We start from the raw sequence: 20,866 nt of genomic DNA on the forward strand, positions 1-20,866 counted from the left end.
TTGCAAATATACGTCGACCTTTACAAAGAAATATGCTGTCCTCATCTCTCACACACACACACGCACACGCACACACTATTCATTGTTCAGGACAATGCTAAGAATAAAGTATACGATATATGGTCGACAAAATACATTGTTTTGGTCTAAAAGTAACGCCGTCCAATTCTACCAATAGAATGCGCTTTTGTACAGATGACTTCCTACTCCTCCAATCTCCTCTCTTGTTCTTCAAACTCAGGAAGTAAGTGCAGCTCAAACGGAGGCGTGAAGTTCCAGGGTTACTTCTCGCCTCTTTCCACCAGAACACAAATTCAACAAAACGAGTCGATGTAAACAGTTTCTCTGAGCATCAGAGAACGGTTGTTTCCGCTCAGTTCCAACCCGCTATGGGCGCTAATAACAGCACGCGTCGGGTCTCGTTTGAGTCCGACGACAACGAGAACATCACGGTAGTGAAGGGCATACGGGTGAGTGGCCTCGGTCTTATGTTAGTTTAATTACTGCTACAAGTAACATAACAAAGCAACTACAGGACGTGCAAAGGAGGAGTTATGCAATGGTACATTATGTAATGTGAAGAAGCCTGTTAGCAAAAAGCTTGCAATAGGTCACTTTCTAGTAACCTGACTCTGTTGATCCCTTCAGTGTAAAGTGCACTGTTGACACCTTTCGTCAGACTCCTTTATCTAAGAATATGGAGGAAACAGGGATAAAGTGGATGCTTATGTAACACTGTTCTGTACACACAGTTCCAGAGGGCACATTAACGACTTGTGGTTCAACTCAGACGTTAGCTTGAACTTGACCAGCTTCGTACATTCGAGTCCTACTAAGTCTCTAAGTTAAATATAGATCGAGGACGTTTGATCACACGGGTTTACTCCTTTGCACGAAGCTGTCTATATGGAGCATATGTCTGACCTGCCAAATCAGTCGTGCTATTTATCTATTGTGAAGTTCTCACTCAAACGTTTGCAGTATTTGTGCAATACAACACTCCACTTGCCTTTGCCAGTAAAGTCATGACCCCTCCGTCGTACTCTTCTCCTTTTTAGCTCTCAGAAAACGTCATCAACCGCATGAGGGATGGTGGGAATTCCCCTCTGCCGCAGATGAAACCACCAGCAGCCGTCACACCTCCTCCTCCTAGCACCACCTACGGCCCTCCTCCTCCTCTCCTGCGTCCTATCCCTCCCCCCTTCGACTCCGTCACCTCCATGCCCGCCCCTCCCCGCGCAGCGGCCATGGCACCCCCTGCCAGTGAGGAGAAGCTCAAACCCTCACCTCCTACCCCCCCTCCCATTGACCAGGTAGAAGCACCCACCATCCTAGACGTGGTTCTCCCATGTCCTCCAACACCCCCCCTGGCTAAGGCTGTTGCTGCTCCCGCCTTTGAACCCATGGCACCTCCTGCTCCTGCTGCTCTGGAATCACTAACTGGGCAACCAGCTCCTCCTCCGCCTCCGGCTGGGCTGGAGTCCATAGATTCACTGCACTCTCCAGTCTGTGATTATCCTCCTCCCCCTCCCCCTCCTGTAATCGAGCCTCCTGTAACCTCCCATTGCATAATTGAACCCCTTGCTCCTCCTGCTACTCCTGTAATGATTGAACCCATTGCTCCTCCTGCTCCTGCTCCGCTCATAATTGAACCCATTGCTCCTCCTCCTCCTCCTCCTGTAATGATGGAACCCATTGCTCCTGCTCCTGCTCCAGTCATAATTGAACCCATTGCTCCTGCTCCTGCTCCAGTCATAATTGAACCCATTGCATCTCCTGCTCCTGCTCCAGTCATAATTGAACCCATTGCTCCTGCTCCTGCTATGATGGAACCCCTCCTGGCCCCTCCCTCTCCTCAATCAGAGCCCCTGTCCTCCTCTCCTGCCATCGAGGCCGTCACCATGCTCCCCCTGCCGCCCCCCGCTGAGCTGATCACCGCACCTCCCCTGCACCAGTTCCTTTCTCCCTCTGAAACACTTGCACCTCCTCCTCCCCCCCCTAACCCTCCTCAGCCCCAGGTACTGCCCCTCGCCCCGGCTCCTGCCCCGGAGCCAGCGGCGCCCCCGCCGCCTCAGGAGACCACTGCAGCCCCGCCCCCAATGGCCGCCCCCCCTGGTGAGTGCTGACCCTTCTCCCTCAGTGGCTGTGAGGAGGTGCTGGTGGCCGGTGGTTACTCCTGAGTGGAATGTGTCTGGCGGTGGTATGCTACCTCTGCTGCACCGTTCACACCCCCGACCCCGTCCCACGTTGTTTTTTAATAATGGAATTGACCTCTGAAGAATAAGTCCCGCCTCCGAGGCGCCGGTTCCGTCGGTCAAATGTCTGTGGGAAATAAAATAGGGTTTGAGAATGATCGTGAATAACAAACTCCGTAGGTGGCGAAGAAGTTAAAGCTGCGTAACGTTTTGAACTACACATTTTTTCCATCTAGTTTTGACTGGGTTTTTGGATTGTCTGTGCAGTTAAAGTAGCATTAATAATTGTTTACCAATTTAACGGCACCTTGACGTTATGTGCGATCCTTCAAACCCCCATGTTATTTCCCATAGACATTTGACCGTGGGAACCGGGAGCCTCGGAGGCGGGGCTTATTCTTCAGAGGTCTAAGACCAGTCATGGTTTATACCGCAGTTACCAACTATGATTAGATATTTGTTACTTTCCTCTATAACGTTATTTATTTTTTAATGACTCCAATCAGCAAAGGTGCCCTGTTATTTTAACATTATGCACACCGTTGAAATGTTATTGACCAATCAGGATCAAGTATTTAACGATGCTGTGGTATTAGATGATATAACTACACCTTTTATTATACATTATCTCTGACATAAAGTGACAGAATTGTTCTAACCGCTCCATCCTTATGGTGCATTAGATATAAGATGACTCGCGTAACATCAGTGTCGAAGGAAAGATGGAGAAAATATTTGCTTTTGTAATTTTCATTACTTTTGGCCTTGAGACAAGCAGACAATCTGTTTCTTGAATATAATGGAGGGATGTCAGCTACTCAAGATAATTTAATAGCACTGTGATTCAAAAAGATGCTTTGAAATTGCACACAATTTATTGTGTTGGTTTGTTTAACTTTTAAGTCGCCCTCCAAGGGGTTTGTGTAACACTATTATTGAAAAAATATTATTTAGTATCTTCTTAATAGAATAATGAATTGATGCAGTCCTCAACATAGCAGTGTTTATCAAGGTGGCACAGATTGCCTCACTTCCTCTTTTGGTTGGCAAGGAAAGCAGTCCTATTGTTTGGGTCAAAATATGATGATTTTTCATTCTATTTTTATGGAGACTGTTTTGGTATCCACAGGTTGGTTATCCATGGTTTGACGCATAAATATTTTGCCGCCTCGGACCTTAGGACAGCCAGAATACGTGGCATTTAGCGACTTTCGCCTGTCTCTCAATTGGTCCCCCAATGCATTTTATGCCATTATGAATTCCTAGATCCGTCAGTGAAATTTGCCGTTTACTTCGAAAGATTGCACAGCAATCACTTAAATGGGGCTATCATGGTGCGGCAAATTGTCACTTGTTGAACATTTTCTTGTCAAGATGAAGACGGCCTGACAGTCTAAACTTTGTCATTATCGTCTGCGTTATGAAAAAACCCTATTGTGGGAATTGCTTGAGGCTGTTAGTCAAGCATATTTTAATGTTGCAGCGTGTATGATTTCAAGTGTGGGTTGTCTAAATCATACTGCTGAAGTGTGGCTTTAATACACACACTTATCTTAGTCTGTATCTCTGTCTCTTTCTCTCTCGTATCCATCTTTCCTCTCTTTCACTCTGTATTGACCTTTCACTCTTCCTCTACTTTCTTTGCTGTCTGTCTGTCTGTCATCTCTTCTCTATTTAACTAACTCTAATACAAACACGTTTGTACTAAATTGAGGCGCCCGGTCCCGCCTCCCGTCAGACAGAAGACATCAGAGCTTTTAGCCGTTCATTAGACAGTGGTCTGTGGGGGGTGGGTGCTCAGAGTAAAGGGGGCTGGTCTTCATAGGTTGGCATCCGGGCTGTGGGTGAGGCTCTCTCATCCATGGCGGCGTTCCATCGGTGAGGTAATTAAAAGAGGCCAACTTATGCCACGCCACGCTGACTCTGATGATTAAAACGACACCTCTGCAGCTTCCCACAACAAACCACCAGAGCTCATTAGGAACCAGAAGTGTGTGTGTGTGTGTGTGTGTGTGTGTGTGTGTGTGTGTGTGTGTGTGTGTGTGTGTGTGTGTGTGTGTGTGTGTGTGTGTGTGTGTGTGTGTGTGTGTGTGTTTCGACTGCTGAGGCTGACTTCTGTGTGTTAGTGTTTCTCTTTAGAATGTCTTCTTGCAGACTTGTGTGTGTGTGCATGGTCTGACTTCTGTGATTGTCAGCTTTTCCCTTTACCCCTCAAACCCAGCACCCCTGCCACAGCTGCTGTTGTTTGTCGATCGATTGGTTCGATTTCAAATGTTCTTTCTAAAATGTCATAAATAATGATGTGTATCACAACGCATGTTACGTGGCACACATTTAAATGTCATACGTTGTCTGTCCAGCAGCCGAAAAGAGAAAAATGTCAACATTATAAAACAGATTGTCAAAGTCCGCTGGAATTACTAATGGAATACTCGTAACGCCTCTCAGAGTAGTTGAAGTTGGTTTGCATTTTTTCAGTCGACTTGCTCCCCATATTGCTTATTTCTGTAGATATGGGTAGAAAAGAGGAATTTGTGTAAATAATTGTAAGTGTTTTCCTGCCCGTGTAGCTGGAATTTAAATCTTATAACCTAAAGAACAATTAATGTTTAAGCACACGATGAGAGCCCTAATAATCTTGACCATTTCCACTGGCATCACACGACTAAACTATTTCCCTTTACTCTTCCCCGTCTTCCATCTGTTGGGTGTGGCTTGGACTTTTAAAGCAAATGTTCTTGAAGTATATCTAGATTGCTGCTTCTCTGTGGATACCAGTTCTTATTTATTTGAGGTTATCAATGTAATACACCGGACTCTGACAGCTGGTTTGTTGTCGCCACCAGAACTCATCATAGACAAGGGATGCAGACAGCCATTAGAATGTTTTAGTTGGCGAGGTCACCAGAGATGAGCAAATAGTTTATAAAAGACGAGGTCGGCTCGCATAGTTGACCCTTTCTGCTCATTTAAAACGGTGAGGAAGTGGAGAGGTGGGGGGGAAGAACTCTGAATGGGAATAAATCTCATTAAAAAAATTGTAAAGTTCAGCCAAATCTTGAAAGGCTTTAACCTCAGCGCGGTGGAAGTTGATTATGTGTGCCCACCAGCGTTGCGTGGGAAGTGAATCTCCCAGCCAGCTCCCTGTCTGTTTTAAAATAAGGGCTCGACTCACCTTGTGTGCTGATTACACAACGGTCAAGGTCAAGTACGCCACGCATTCGGCAGCGCTCCAAAAAAGGACGCGTGCATCTGAACGTACACTGACACGAGGGACCCGCCCCCTCCTGCATGATCTCAAAGTTATCTTTCTGGTGCAAAACACTCAAAAGTGAGTATAGGATAGAGTGGAAAAAAGGCCAAAATGTAACCATGTATTTTTGTGAATGCAGAAGATTGCTAGTATATATCTTTGAGGAACCTTGAGTAAAATGGCATCCGTGATTCCGTAACCCTTTTACGATTTGCGCTCACAAGAGTACTTAATCAGTGCGTTCAATCTGATTGGCTGGTTGAACAAAACATCCTGCCTGGCAGGATGTTTTAATGTTTCATATCGTTTTAACATTTCATATCGTTCTAACGTTTCATATTGTTTTAATGTTTCATGCGGCAAACAATCCTTCGTTTTTCGGTCACGTAAACGTGAATCAGGTCCTACTGAGAACAGACCCTGTAAACGAAATAAAGTCCAATAAAGCGAAGCTAAACCTGAGCTGCGAGCCAGCTCCGGGTGCCTCGGTGTCCCGTCCCCATCTCACGGTGAGCGTGGTGGGAGCTGTGCCGCGGCTCGTCTAAGCCAGAGCCGCGAGCGTGAGGAAGCGGTAATGTTACAGATTATGCCCTATGTGCAGGTCCTAGGGTTAATGAAACTTCTGATGAGAAACACAATTTGCCTCCGTCTATTATCTCCGACCGCCAATGGCCTTCTCCTCTCTCCCTCCTCAAGTTAAATTTTCTTTTTACACCCGGTTTAGCGGGCAGAGGAAATGGATAGGCGGGGAAAGGGGAAGCGGGAGAGGGGCGAGCGTGGCTGTAAAGATGATGAGTTTTTAATCTCCCTAACATTTACATGTCCTGCCCGGGATAGGTGTGGGCCCGATGACGTAGGAGGGTCTGGTGGCCTGACTCCCTGAAGGAGGCTCTGCTCACTTTGTCCGAGCCCGGTCTCGGGGTAGCCTGTGGGACCCCAGCCGTGCTCTACAGAGCCCCGGGCTCGGGGCCACATGTGCTGACACATAGGACTTGTAAGCTCGGTAGACTTTAAGAAAGACTGAAGGAATGCCGGATCCAGGTCTTCTTCTTTTGGTGGTTTAAACCATTGCTGTTAGCAAGGTTAATGCAACAGAAGAGTTTTGTTCTAGATGGAGTTTGTTTCTCTGATATGCCTCCATTCAGTGGTGAGATACCTTCTGTTGATGGCCTCCTACTGAATATGCCACCGAACAAAGGCTGTATTTTAACTTCCAAGATTTTGATCCAACCAATGCAACCCATGAAGATAGTTAAGTTATTTGACTTCTCTGTGTTTGCTGTGTGTTTTGCAGAGGAATAGAGTTCTGGAGAATAAGTTTGACTATAGGGAATTTATTAGTGGTAAAAAAAAAAAAACACAACGAAAACTCACCGAAGGTCAAATATTTCACATTTGCTGCATCTCTGTCAAGAAAAATTCTCAAATAAAGTCCACCCTCACATGACTACCCTAGTCCTTAAGATTAACTCCTGCTATAAACTCACTGAAATGTGTTTCTTGCTGTGCAAATTGTAAAGGAATTACTTTAACATGCGTCATAATTAAGTTCATGATGGTTGTTTCCTTGGTCTTAGTTTAATCTTTTAGCTAAAGTTGATTGATAGTACAGCTAATGTTTAATTAGCTATAATTATATAACATATAAAAAACATAGCTATATTAAATCTTCAGATTTAATATTGTTATTCTTTCCGTTATGGCTACTGGAGAAACTTAAGTTGAAGCATTGGATGTGAAATGAGCATCACTGCTGCCTTCAATCCCACAGTAAACCGTCTGGAAAGCGAAACTAGATCCACAGGGGATGTCTGATGAAAAGGGAGAAGCCCCTTCCACATAGCATCGCAGTGCTCTCCCAGTGAGTGGTTGAAAGCTGTCTCAGGAAGTTTCGAGTCACTTAGCTTAATCGCTGAGTAAAAGCTAACGACAGATGAATTGAATCCCAGATCTCCTCCTATTAGTTTTTCACTCATGATGATCACAATTAGAGGGTAATAGTAGGCAGTGGGATTTGGGTCACTGTAATGGGTTGCTCTGGAGTCTTATTGAAATCTGTGCCCCCCCCATAACATCCCGTCATGTAATGTTAACTCAATGAAATCGGCGTGCACAACCTTTTCTGTGCACGTGCACGGAATGCACACCGCTCATCACCCTCCACCGTGCATTATCAGGTATTAACAGTAAAAGCATGGAGGATTAACCCCCCCCCCCCGTCTCTCCGGTGTACTTGTGGGGTAATCTTACCCACACTTTGCCCTCCCTCCCCCCTGCAGTGGCCCCTGCCCCCGTTGGTTCTTGTGGCCTCAGAGCTCGTTGAGCCGGCGCCCCGGTACCGTCGTGGTTAATTACCTGGCGAGATGGCACGCCCGCCGCCCCGGTGTGTGTGTTTGTGTGTGCGCTTGTGTGTTTGTTTTGGTTTTTGGATTCACAAGGCTTTAAAAGAAAACCCAGGTTACTGCTGATTTGTTTAACAAATCGCACACAGAATCTCTCTCACACAGCCACAGACAGACACACACACACACACCGCCATACACAGGAGCATGAAGACGCACACACACACACACACACCGTCATACACGGGAGCATGAAGACGCACACACACACACTGTCATACACAGGAGCATAAAGACGCACACACACACACACACACCGTCATACACGGGAGCATGAAGACGCACACACACACACTGTCATACACAGGAGCATGAAGACGCACACACACACACACACCGTCATACACGGGAGCATGAAGACGCACACACACACACTGTCATACACAGGATCATGAAGACGCACACACACACACACACACCGTCATACACAGGAGCATGAAGACGCACACACACACATCGTCATACACAGGAGCATGAAGACACACACAGTCATACACAGGAGCATGAAGACGCACACACACACACACACACACACACCGTCATACACAGGAGCATGAAGACGCACACACACACATCGTCATACACAGGAGCATGAAGACACACACAGTCATACACAGGAGCATGAAGACGCACACACACACACACACACACACCGTCATACACAGGAGCATGAAGACGCACACACACACACCGTCATACACAGGAGCATGAAGACGTACACACACACACACACACACACACACACACAGTCATGAATGCATATGCACATAGGCATGCACAGAAGCCTGAGGGCAAAGATGTGGATCCTTCTTGCTACTTTCACAGCAGGCCCACATTTAAAAACACACACACACACACACACAATCCCACATCACACACACATTCTGCCCATTATTTTCAGCGTTCTAGTGGCGTGGTCCAGCCCCCCCCTCCTGGGGACCCAGAGCCAGACGGCGTTCATTACCGAATCCATTACCAAATCATTACGGTTTAAATGCTAATTCGGAGCTCAACTCTTTTCTGTCCATAATTTGGATGTGAGTCACATTCTCTTGGTACCCACTCTGTGAAAAACAAACATGCCATTTCAGCCAAACACTTTCTGTGGTTTATTTTTCTCACATCTGTTATCATCTCGCTCTCTTTCTCGTTATGTCTCTTGTTAATGTCAAAATATTTATACGATGATGCCACACAATTTAAATCTGTTGGCTAACCAAAGTCTTTCTCTCTCTCCCTCCCGTATCTCCTAGTGGATGAAGAAGCACTGAGGAAGAGGATCAGCGAGGAGCTTTATAAAGGCCTGGAGCAGGACAGGGCCAGGGCAGAGCAGGAGCTGCAGGCCTGGTGAGACGCACGCACACACACACACACTCACACAGGAAGGCTCAGACAAATGCGCAACATCTAAGGTACAGACTCACCCACATGCATGGGGAGCTATCTAAGGTGTGTTTCTACTAAAGCAGCTATATTTTATGTATGAGGTTAAATTATCACGTTTGCAATTTCCACCCTATAAACATGGCATTCACAAACACCTAGCCACAGGATGTTTGATTTATTTGGATTTAGATCATGGTATCAGGCCAGTTTGTTCTTGAATAATGGTATTATTCATGAGCAGGTGCTTATGTTTGATGAAGTGAAATGTCCTTGTACTTGTGAGAGAGTCAAAGGCAGTGCTGCACAGTCGGCCATCACCTACTGAAGCTGTTCTCCTGCTCCCCAACCTTGTTCCCTGTTTGACGTTCCCTCCCTCCTTCGTCGGTCGCTCCACCATTCCCCCTCCCGCCGTCATATCCTTTATGGCTGCGGCGTGACAGATTAAAGCCCCTCCCCTCCAGCGCCGACCGCGCTCCCAGAGTGCTGTCGGGGCCGGCGACGCCCTCGGACCCGCCCTGACTGGCTTCCATTAATAGTCTAAAAGGTCAGGAACAATCTCTGCGTACCTCCCCGTCGCGTTTCCAATTTACTCTCTTCCGACGCACACTCCTACCTGTCTGCCTCCCCCTCTCTCCCCCTCTCCCCCTCCCTCCTTACCTAGACGCACATTGGCACTCTCTTACCTGTCTGCCTCCCCCCTCTCCCCCTACCCTTCTACCCCTCTCCCCCCCTCTCTCTCTCCCTCTCTCCCTAGCTCGCTCTTCCGTTTCGATCAATTAATCTTGCCCGGGAATAGGAGGGCGCCATCCAGAGGGTCATTTCCTGAGCCATGAGTGGGCGATCCATTAGTGGGGGGGGGGGTGAAGTATCAACTCTTCTCTTCTCGGATCCTACTCCTGCCTCCTTTATCGTCTCCCCCCACTCCGTCTGGCTTTCTTTCTTTATCTGTCTGGTATTTGGGGGTGAACAGGTGTGGTAATGGGGGGGCTGAGTGTTTCCCCCCCCCCGCCCATCTCTCTTCAGCTTCAGGAGGGTCAGCCGTGATGAAGGAGGTGGTAGGTTGCGACGTGCGCCGCCGTACCACTGAGTAACCGGGTGTAAACAATCCGTCTGTACAGATACGCTGGTGCCGTTAGCCTATCGGCCATAAGCACCGGTTTCAGGATGAACTGAAGACGTCGGGAGATGAAGGCCGCTGGAGAGGAATAGTTTGCCGATGGATTTTTGCTGTTGGACTGCTTATTGAGTATTCTTATTTGAAGGAGTGCGTTCGGCAAAATGACTCGCAATTCTTCGCAATTAATTGAACTCATTGCGATGATTGTTGGCACTTTGGGCGTGTGGAGGGAAGCTTCTTATACCGCTCCATTTTAGGCCTGTTTTTTTACTATCAGAACAATCAACATTTCTGGGTGGTGTGCTGGGAGTGCTGATGTGGAAATGTAACATCGTAGTTTCTTTGTTCATGCTGCCTCCATTTACTGTGTGTGTGTGTGTGTGTGTGTGTGTGTGTGTGTGTGTGTGTGTGTGTGTGTGTGTGTGTGTGTGTGTGTGTGTGTGTGAGATTAAATAATGGAGAAAGCGGAGGTGGGAGATTGATGGGATGTGTGTTTGTGCCCTCCTAGTTTATCGAGGTCTCAGTGGTAAAAGGGAAGCTAAATCATCTTTGTTGATCTAGCAGCTCTTTCTGATTACATCCAGGGAGCCCTAACCACCAACCTCGCAATTGATGAGGATTTTCTTTTATTCTCTGTCGAGCCGTAAAGAAATTATAGTAATGTGTCGGTAGAAAATAATATTTTTTTTTCTTCAAGTGAAATGGTTGCCACGGTCACAGGTAGACGGGCAAAAAGCGTTCCAGCGACATCTCCGTGGCAACGCCATTAAGGCGGAGTAGGGGACTTTATTGACTGCAACGGTTTGCTTGGACAGCTGTAATCAATATTTCCTTTTTAAGGCAGAGCCTCTCCACTTTTTCCCACAATCTTTTCTACTTATTTTCCCATTTGCTCCCCGTGGTGTTGTTCTTGCAGTCTGTTGACCCTCAGTAGAGTGCTGAGAGCTCTCTGAACACGGCCCTCAGAGCTCTCTGAACACGGCCCTCAGAGCTCTCTGAACACGGCCCTTAGAGCTCTCTGAACAGGGCCCTCAGAGCTCTCTGAAGAGGGCCCTCAGAGCTCTCTGAACACGGCTCTCAGAGCTCTCTGAACACGGGCCTCAGAGCTCTCTGAACACGGCCCTCAGAGCTCTCTGAACACGGCCCTCAGAGCTCTATGAACACGGCCCTCAGAGCTCTCTGAAAACGGCCCTCGGAGCTCAGTGAACAGGGCCCTCGGAGCTCTCTGAACAGGGCCCTCGGAGCTCTCTGAACAGGGCCCTCGGAGCTCAGTGAACAGGGCCCTCGGAGCTCGCTGAACAGGGCAGAGAGAGGGGCACCCGGCCTGCTGCTGTCATCGAGTGGTGGATCAAACCAAACCAATAAAGCTAACGGCTCGCCTCTGCTGCAACGATGGCCCCATAGCGGGGGTCTCAGGTGGAGATGTTACGGGTCAACATGCTCTCTCATGTCATTCTACTTTACCATTCTAATAATTAGATGGCGAGTGCCATTTGGAAACTTTTATTGTAATATTCATATTCTCCTATACTTTTTGGGAGTAGAAGTTTAGTGTTATCTTTTAATTAAAATTGACGGGAGGCACTAAAAGAAATCCCCTTTTTCTCTGCTGGACGCTGCAAAGGTAATTTAATTGCGAAGCTTCAGGGAGAGGAGTTCTGTTTTCAGGGTGTAAATCAAGTTTAAACATTACGCATGTCGTCTTGATATGTGCGTTACACAGGCCAGCTTGTGCACATGTTACACACAATTGGACCACGTCAATGTGGAGACTAATTAACAGCTGATCACCCCCTCAGTCCAAAGCCACATCTAGGATTCCTGAGGTCCTCTACATGTCTGGCTATCATTATTATAACATTATGATACCAAACGCAACACTGCTACCCCCAGGAAAGGATCACATTACATGACTATACTGCCGATTAGTTGGCCCTTTATGTTGCCATTTGTTAATAATTCATATATCTTTTTTGAATTGCCTTTTAATACCTTTCATTGAGTAGGGAGTGGAGGGTTATGACCTAGCATAGGGCCGCAGGTGGGAGTGGACCCCGGGTCGCTACCACCTCCTTTGTGCCTTACCCTACCTGGGGTGGTTACCTTACCCTACCTGGGGTGGTTACCTCACCCTACCTGGGGTGGTTACCTCACCCTACCTGGGGTGGTTACCTTACCCTACCTGGGGTGGTTACCTTACCCTACCTGGGGTGGTTACCTCACCCTACCTGGGGTGGTTACCTTACCCTACCTGGGGTGGTTACCTTACCCTACCTGGGGTGGTTACCCCACCCTACCTGGGGTGGTTACCTCACCCTACCTGGGGTGGTTACCTCACCCTACCTGGGGTGGTTACCTCACCCTACCTGGGGTGGTTACCTTACCCTACCTGGGGTGGTTACCTTACCCTACCTGGGGTGGTTACCTTACACTACCTGGGGTGGTTACCTTACCCTACCTGGGGTGGTTACCTTACCCTACCTGGGGTGGTAACCTTACCCTACCTGGGGTGGTTACCTTACCCTACCTGGGGTGGTTACCTTACCCTACCTGGGGTGGTTACCTCACCCTACCTGGGGTGGTTACCTCACCCTACCTGGGGTGGTTACCTCACCCTACCTGGGGTGGTTACCTCAACCTACCTGGGGTGGTTACCTCACCCTACCTGGGGTGGTTACCTCACCCTACCTGGGGTGGTTACCTCACCCTACCTGGGGTGGTTACCTCACCCTACCTGGGGTGGTTACCTTACCCTACCTGGGGTGGTTACCTTACCCTACCTGGGGTGGTTACCTCACCCTACCTGGGGTGGTTACCTCACCCTACCTGGGGTGGTTACCTTACCCTACCTGGGGTGGTTACCTCACCCTACCTGGGGTGGTTACCTCACCCTACCTGGGGTGGTTACCTCACCCTACCTGGGGTGGTTACCTCACCCTACCTGGGGTGGTTACCTTACCCTACCTAGGGTGGTTACCTCACCCTACCTGGGGTGGTTACCTCACCCTACCTGGGGTGGTTACCTCACCCTACCTGGGGTGGTTACCTTACCCTACCTGGGGTGGTTACCTCACCCTACCTGGAGGTGGTTAATAATAATATTTCACACTCTGTGCCCTTGCCTGTTAGGGTAAGCTACTCTAAATGATTTCCTTATGCAAACAATGTATGAAGAGCAGTACAAACTTTATAGGTGGTAAACTTTGAGGGAGTTTTCTGTGTGAAAGTAGCTTGGCGCTGTATAGAAGCCCTGGCTTTTATCCATCACAACACCCCAGTTCCTGTGTGTTAGGCCTTGTTTTTTTCTGCGGTGTATGTGTTTTTCTACTCTTCCCTTGCAAACGATTTGCATTGGACTGTGTATCCACTGAGCTGGGTAATGCCTGCGTTTGTGGTAAGCAGCACACAGCTCCAAGGGTCTGGCTGTGTTCGCTCCTTTCTACAGGGAGGAAAGAGAGAGAATCTCGACCCTGGGAGGGTCTGTGTTTGTGAGTGTAGTATAACTCATTGCTGGGTAAGGAACTTCTGCAGGGGTTTTGGACCAGAACAACTACAAATTAACATTTTCTCTCACTCACTCACTCACTTACGCACAACTAGTTTCCTTCTTCCATCATCTCCTCCTCTTCATGGTGAAGCCCAGTGATGCTCCGTGCCTCTCTTCTCTTTAATACCCCTCCAGTGTTTGCTCCGTGCCTCTCTTCTCTTTAATACCCCTCCAGTGTTTGCTCCGTGCCTCTCTTCTCTTTAATACCCCTCCAGTGTTTGCTCCGTGCCTCTCTTCTCTTTAATACCCCTCCAGTGTTTGCTCCGTGCCTCTCTTCTCTTTAATACCCCTCCAGTGTTTGCGCCGTGCCTCTCTTCTCTTTAATACCCCTCCAGTGTTTGCTCCGTGCCTCTCTTCTCTTTAATACCCCTCCAGTGTTTGCGCCGTGCCTCTCTTCTCTTTAATACCCCTCCAGTGATGCGCCGTGCCTCTCTTCTCTTTAATACCCCTCCAGTGATGCGCCGTGCCTCTTTTCTCTTTAATACCCCTCCAGTGATGCGCCGTGCCTCTCTTCTCTTTAATACCCCTCCAGTGTTTGCCCCGTGCCTCTCTTCTCTTTAACACATCCCCCCCGGTGTACGGCCCCGTCAGTGCTAGGCAGCCGGCCAGTGGCTGCTGTGCCCGTCCGGCACGGCGTCCTGTGCTCTGTGTTCCAGAAGGGACTGTCTCAGGGAGCATTACACCCAGACATGGGGTGAGAGCGGCTCTATCCACCCGGGGAGTCCCCCAAAACACATTAAAGAGGTGTGTGTGCCAATGTGGCTACAGTATATGTGTGTGTGTGTGTGTGTGCGTCTGCTGCGTGTGTGTGTGTGTGTCGATATACGTGTCCTTCTATTATGTGTCTCTGAGATGTTTACAACCTTTGTATTACACCCTTGTGTGTGTGTGTGTGTGTGTGTGTGCAGTGCACCACCTTGTCTAAAGAATCCATTAGTGGCTCTGGAATCGTGTGTTTTCCTCCAGCCCGGCCCATCAGCATGGAGGTAAAGCGGCTCTGCCGTGGTCTAATTGTATCCCAGAGGTTTGATTGAGAACACTGACCTTCACCCTGCTCATGGCGGCCCGTTGAATCCCTTATTGGGTTAGAAGGAACTTTAGGAAACATTAGCATACTCACACAGGCACGCACTTACACACACAGAGACACACACCTCCACACAGACGCACCTTCACACACACACATCCCTAGACACACTCACCTACACATCTCCACACAAACACCTACACACACACACACACACACATCTCTACACACACTCCTACACATCTCCACACAAACCTCTAAACACACACACACACGTCTACACACACGCACACCTACACACACACACCTCTACACACACATCCCTAGACACACCTACACATCTCCACACAAACACCTAAACATACACACACACACACTGACACATCTACACACAAACACCTACACACACACACACCTACACATCTCCACACACACACACACATCTCTACACACACACACCTACACATCTCCACACAAACACCTACATACACACACACACCTACACATCTCCACACAAACACCTACACACCCACACACACATCTACACACACATCCCTAGACACACACACACCTACACATCTCCACACACACACACATCTCTACACACACACACACACACCTTCACATCTCCACACAAACCCCTACACACACACACACACACACACACCTCTACACACACACACACACACACATCTCTATACACATGTACAAATGCACGTCGATGCTCACACACGCACCCCCAACACAAACGCTGCGCTCTGTTTTCCTCTACTCGGTTTTGGTTCTGGAGAATCTTAATGGAGTGTGTCTTCGATTAAACACACTTCCCCAGCACTCGGCCAAACCAGCAACACTTGGTGGAGAACATTTATTTGATACAAGGACTGAAGGAATCAATATCCAAAGGCCTTTGATGCAGAGCCGTATACAGGCTGCTGCGTCAGGCCGCGTGCGAAGGCTCATCCAATCTGTTCATCACAACTACAGTGTCGTCTGCGGCGCTTGTTAAAGTCCATTCGATACGCAGCCGCCGCTATTCATTGGCTTTTTCTTTTTGTTGTTGATGATCTTTTACGGCGGCCGGTGCTTTTTCCTGTTTTCTTTTCTTACAGTTCATCAATCAATCAAAAACTTTATTTATTCGATTGAAAAAGACAAGATATTCTCATTCTCAAGGTTGCCCATATTACATTTCAAGTTTAAATTCAACCTAACATGCCATTAATAAATGCATTATAAACATGCAGACCATAAAAGCAATGGCAACCTCGGGTGTTTTTATTTATAATAGGCAATCTGAAATCCTATGACAGTGAAATGAAAACATCCAAATATGGAAGGTTCTGTGTGTTATGGAGAGGGCGACATCCCCAGACTAGAGGGAGTTCACGGTGCCTCTTCCAGCACCATGTGGGGAGAGATTCTATCTGCATTACATGCTAGAAAAATATACAGTGGCACTTAGAGTGTGTGTGTGTGTATGTGTGTGTGTGTGTGTGTGTGCAAGAGAAGATATGTTGGATCAGTAGCGGCAATTGCTTTTTTATGGCAATTTAGTACTTTAGTACCCATCATCTGATCTTGGGTATCCCTTCACCCCCCCTTGCCTCCCAGAATCCTTTGCTGTTCCCACAACCTCCCTTGGGGGTTGTCTGTGCTGACTAGCAGCACTGCATACTGCAGCCCCTGTGTGTGCATGTGACCACGTGCGCTGAAAGGTGGGACGGCCTACTTGCATAAAATATTCATGGGCAGCGTTCAGCGACATTATTCCTGCATCAATACTGCATGATGGCCGTTAGCGGGCTTCGTTTGGGAGGTGGGGGCCCGTGCCTGTGTCCCCCCCCCAGCAGACGGGAGGGGGGGGGACGGACAGACAGCGGGAGCACCGGGGCAGGACAGGTCACCTCATGTCCAAGTGGGGAAGAGCCGCTCGTCTGCTTTAATTAGTTGAGCTTCTGCCCGGGGGAGCGAGAGGAGGGGGGAGGATTGTTTGATTTTATTTATTTTTTTATTTGAACAAATGGCTCGCCAGGGAATGGTAAATGCCACAATCATTCATTTGAATTGTTACCCATTGATAATATTGATCTGAACATGTGGTGAATCCAGTAGTGAATTTGCACGCACGCACACACACACGACATTGTAGCGTCCTAACCTAGATCCAGCATAAAGATTTAATGTTCAGCGTCACAGGGCTAATCTCTGGCCATTCCACAAACTGTCCACATTTGTGCTGGTCAGCATTCTGTGTAGAGCAGAGCTCACTGAATACACACACAGGCCTTGCAGACTTGTATTCACTCATTTCCTTGTTCTTGCTATCATTTACATCTTTATTTTGTGTTGCAGCCCTTTGCTAAGCTATTCCCTGAAATGTTGCTGGGTCTATCCTCTCGTGTGTAAACGTAACATCGCTGACTCTCGCTCTCTCACTCTGAAACGTTGAAACCCCCGGCACCCATCCTCCTAGAAGATGATGTTTGATTTGATTTCAACGTGTACTTATATTCTTCGGAGCAAGAATCCCTCCCTTCCACCCTTACCTTTTATCCCTCTCCATCCTTACATCCCCCCCCCTCTCCCTCCCTCCCTCCCTCCACACTTCCCTCCCTCAAACTCTGTTAACCTGTTTAAGGCATTGTGGCCTCTACTCTGCCTTCCCTGTGCCAATGTTTGGCAGAATGAAAAATGCTTCTAATAACGCCTGAGACGGAGCAATAAAGTCTTATAGGTGAGCCAAACCGATTCCAATCCCATTAAAGGTGGACAACTTTGCTTGGGTGAGCATTTTTTGCAGTATGTTAAGTTAAGGGTGTTGTGTTTTTTAGTAGTTGCAAAAGCGTCTTCGTTGCAATGTTTTAGACAATGCAATCGTTTTTTTCTACTTTTAGTCCCATTTGCAGTTGCTCTGTCAATAAATACAATTGCTCTATTAAGTAAGACCTGATGAACTGCTGCTATCAAACAATAAACATGTGTCGCTATTTGTTTTATGTGGTGTCTGTTTGTAATGAACTCTTTTAATGTCTCAGGTGAGGCCAAAAGATAATATCTGGCCTGACCAATGAAGTCGCATTCGTTTTTTATTTTATGTTTGTTTTATCAAGACTATCCTAACTCTTAGATACTAATACTGTATCATTTTGTGATGCTGCTTTTCATCTACACACTGAGACGAATTCCCTGTATGGGTAAACCTCCTTGGCGATGAATCGCACACGACTCTGGTACAGCCCAACTGTAAAATGCAGTCTGCGTTGTGTTCCTACATGATCTGCGCTAATGGCAGTTCTCCATCAAACCGCGGAACTGATGCCATCCGTCTTGAGGAGTAGTAGCCGTAGCAACAGCCCTAGGTTGTGTAAAAAAAAAGGAAAGGAAAAGAGCTTAGGAGCATTAGCAGTGCAAGCAGGGAGGCATGGGCTGTGGGGAAATGGTGAATGACCATTAGGAAGGTGTGTGTGTGACACACATGGAGAGAGAGGGGAGTCGCAGCCCAATGATGGATGGAGGCTGCTGACGTGCACAGCCCAGTGGACTGTGAGACTGGACATGGCTGGTCTCCTGCCCTCTGTCTCCCTCCGTCTCTCTCTCTCACTCTTATTCCCCGTCTTCCTCCTCCCTGCTTCACCTCCTCAGGGCCAAACATGTCTGGTTGTCACGGCACTCTCTCCCTCTCTCTCCATCTGTATCGCTCTCTGTATCTCTCTCTCTCTCCATCTTTATCGCCCTCTGTATCTCTCTCTCCCCCCATCTCTCTCTCATCTCTCTCTCCCCGCCATCTCTCTCTCATCTCTCTCTCCCCCCATCTGTATCTCTTTTTCTGTATCTCCTTTTTTTCCTCCGTCTACTCTTTTTCAGTCTTTCTCTACCTTTCTCCCTTCTCTTTACTCTCACTCTCTCACTCTCTTTCTCTTTACTCTCACTCTCTCACTCCCTTTCTCTTTACTCTCACTCTCTCACTCTTTCTCTTTACTCTCACTCTCTCACTCCCTTTCTCTTTACTCTCACTCTCTCACTCCATGTCCTTGTACATTCTCGGATCACCTCTCCTATCTTTCTTTCACTGTAGTGCTCTTTCATGATTATCCATAGATATCAGATCGCTACACTCTTCTGTAGTAGACAGAAATATGGGATATTAGCGTTAGACCTTTGTTCAGTATAAAGATTTCTGGGTCAGTTAAATAGCCGTAGTTAAAAATATTTTAAATATGAGCAAATTTTGTTTTAGGATTTCATTGTTTTCTTAAATTTAATAATTCCATGGTCTTCTACAATGAATTTATTACACAAATGTCAATGGAGCAATGCATGGGTTGGAATGAAGCAACAAAGGGTGCTTGTCATAAACCCAGGGGTGGGGGGGAGAGGGGGTAAAGCCGTGGTTGCCATGGCGTCATTAGGTAGTAAATGCTGAATGTTTGACACGCCTGTGGATCTATTAGGGTACTTTTGTTGTCGGAGCGTTTCTGCATTCTCCTACTTGCACACCTGCGCTGCTGTGCTGAACACGTCAACAATGATCTCTAATTACAATCAGTTTCTGCCAATTAGTGCTAGCTCAACAGAACGGTTCCCAAAAAACACATCGTAGCAGTTGATCGGCTTGTACGGTGGAAAGCTTAGCGCCCATCTACTTGTGAAACAGTCCATATATTTATTGTATTCTTATTTTCATTCATGCATATGTTTACTCTTTGCATTTACGCCAGTGTTTGTTTTGCAGTGGATAACAGCAGGCTTTAAGGATAGTTGCTTCTGGTCCACCGGTGAAGTCAACTATCACTTGGTGTGTTCCTAGGCAACCGTGAGAACCCAGTGATGTGGGCATAACAAGTGGTCCTGTGTTTACACTTCTATTTCTGCTTCTATTTTCTTCAGTGCATCACTATTCCATCGCTTGCGATGTACCAATGTGCCCTTTTTTATTCATCGCTCTAAATAAATAATGAATGATGATATTATGTTTAGAAGAAACAGTGCTTATTTTTTTCAGCAAATAAGTTTTACAAAATATGAGATTGATAGTTCTAGCCTGTAAAGCCTCAGACCAGTTGTTTCTCCAGCCACCAATGTGCCAACCATCCGATTCCTCTTCTAGGGACCCCCCCCCCGGTTACCAGGTTCTATAAACAACAGGTTTTCCGTCTGCATGTGAACCAACTGACTGACCTCCTTTGGCCGGCAGGCTGGAGGCGGAGAAGGAGGAGGCGACGGCGCTGGCCCAGGCCGACGCCCAGTCCCGCGTGCAGCAGGAGGTTTCCCGGATCCTGGCGGCGGAGGGCTCCCTGTCCCAGGACGGCCTGCACGCCGCCGTGCTGCGGGAGCGCGCCTCGGCCGACGACGAGAAGCTCCGCGCCCAGCGCTACGTAAGTCTGGGCCGCTCGCCGTCTCCCTGAGCCGGTTCTCCTTGAGCCGGTTCCCCCTCTGCTGCGGCTCAGCCTTCAGAGTAGTGTCACCTCTCCTGAACCCCCTCCATACACCCCTCACACCAAATATCTCTCTCAACCCCCCCTGGAAAATAGCATAAATAGCGTGCATAAAGTGAGTTGTTCAAACCAAGCTTGTTTTAAGCCTCCGGTGTTTTCCAGGGCGGTAGAGGAACGGTGCTGAGGACTGTGCATGTGACAGTGAAGTTGTGCACAGCAGAAGGAGAAAAGTGATGCAACCAAATAGTGGTGTTGCTCTCCGACAAGCGGTATGATAATTCAAACCCTAGGAATGTACGGCAATGTGATATTTTAAATTACAATTTGGTGTTGAATTCAGTAATCCCTGCTCTTCCCATGACTACTGGTCCCCCCATGGTGTGTCTGCTGGCATGTTGCCAGGGTAACGTTGCCTTCCGAGACACCGTCTCTGAGCCATGTGCGACATGTGACGTGTTGTGCGCAATATGGTCTTTGTTTGCAACCCCATGTTTGCATGTG

At 47.8% G+C, this 20,866-nt stretch overlaps 1 protein-coding gene across 2 annotated transcripts in view; it reads left to right on the plus strand.

Moving 5' to 3' along the window:
* Nucleotides 1–249: 249 nt before the first annotated feature.
* Nucleotides 250–20,866, plus strand: part of chchd3a (coiled-coil-helix-coiled-coil-helix domain containing 3a) — a 70,195-nt gene continuing 49,578 nt past the window's right edge. The window contains exons 1-5 of one of the 2 annotated variants that reach the window (XM_079755675.1): nucleotides 250–470; nucleotides 1,059–1,313; nucleotides 2,013–2,115; nucleotides 9,104–9,197; nucleotides 20,125–20,305. In XM_079755675.1, coding sequence (XP_079611801.1) covers nucleotides 390–470; nucleotides 1,059–1,313; nucleotides 2,013–2,115; nucleotides 9,104–9,197; nucleotides 20,125–20,305 — 714 coding nt within the window. In that variant the 5' untranslated portion in view covers nucleotides 250–389. Of the gene's footprint in view, nucleotides 471–1,058; nucleotides 2,116–9,103; nucleotides 9,198–20,124; nucleotides 20,306–20,866 lie in introns of both variants that reach the window. The other variant, XM_079755674.1, reaches the window with a different exon arrangement.

Source organism: Pollachius pollachius (assembly GCF_949987615.1).
Source record: "Pollachius pollachius genome assembly, chromosome: 18".
Classification (NCBI taxonomy): Eukaryota; Metazoa; Chordata; class Actinopteri; order Gadiformes; family Gadidae; genus Pollachius; species Pollachius pollachius.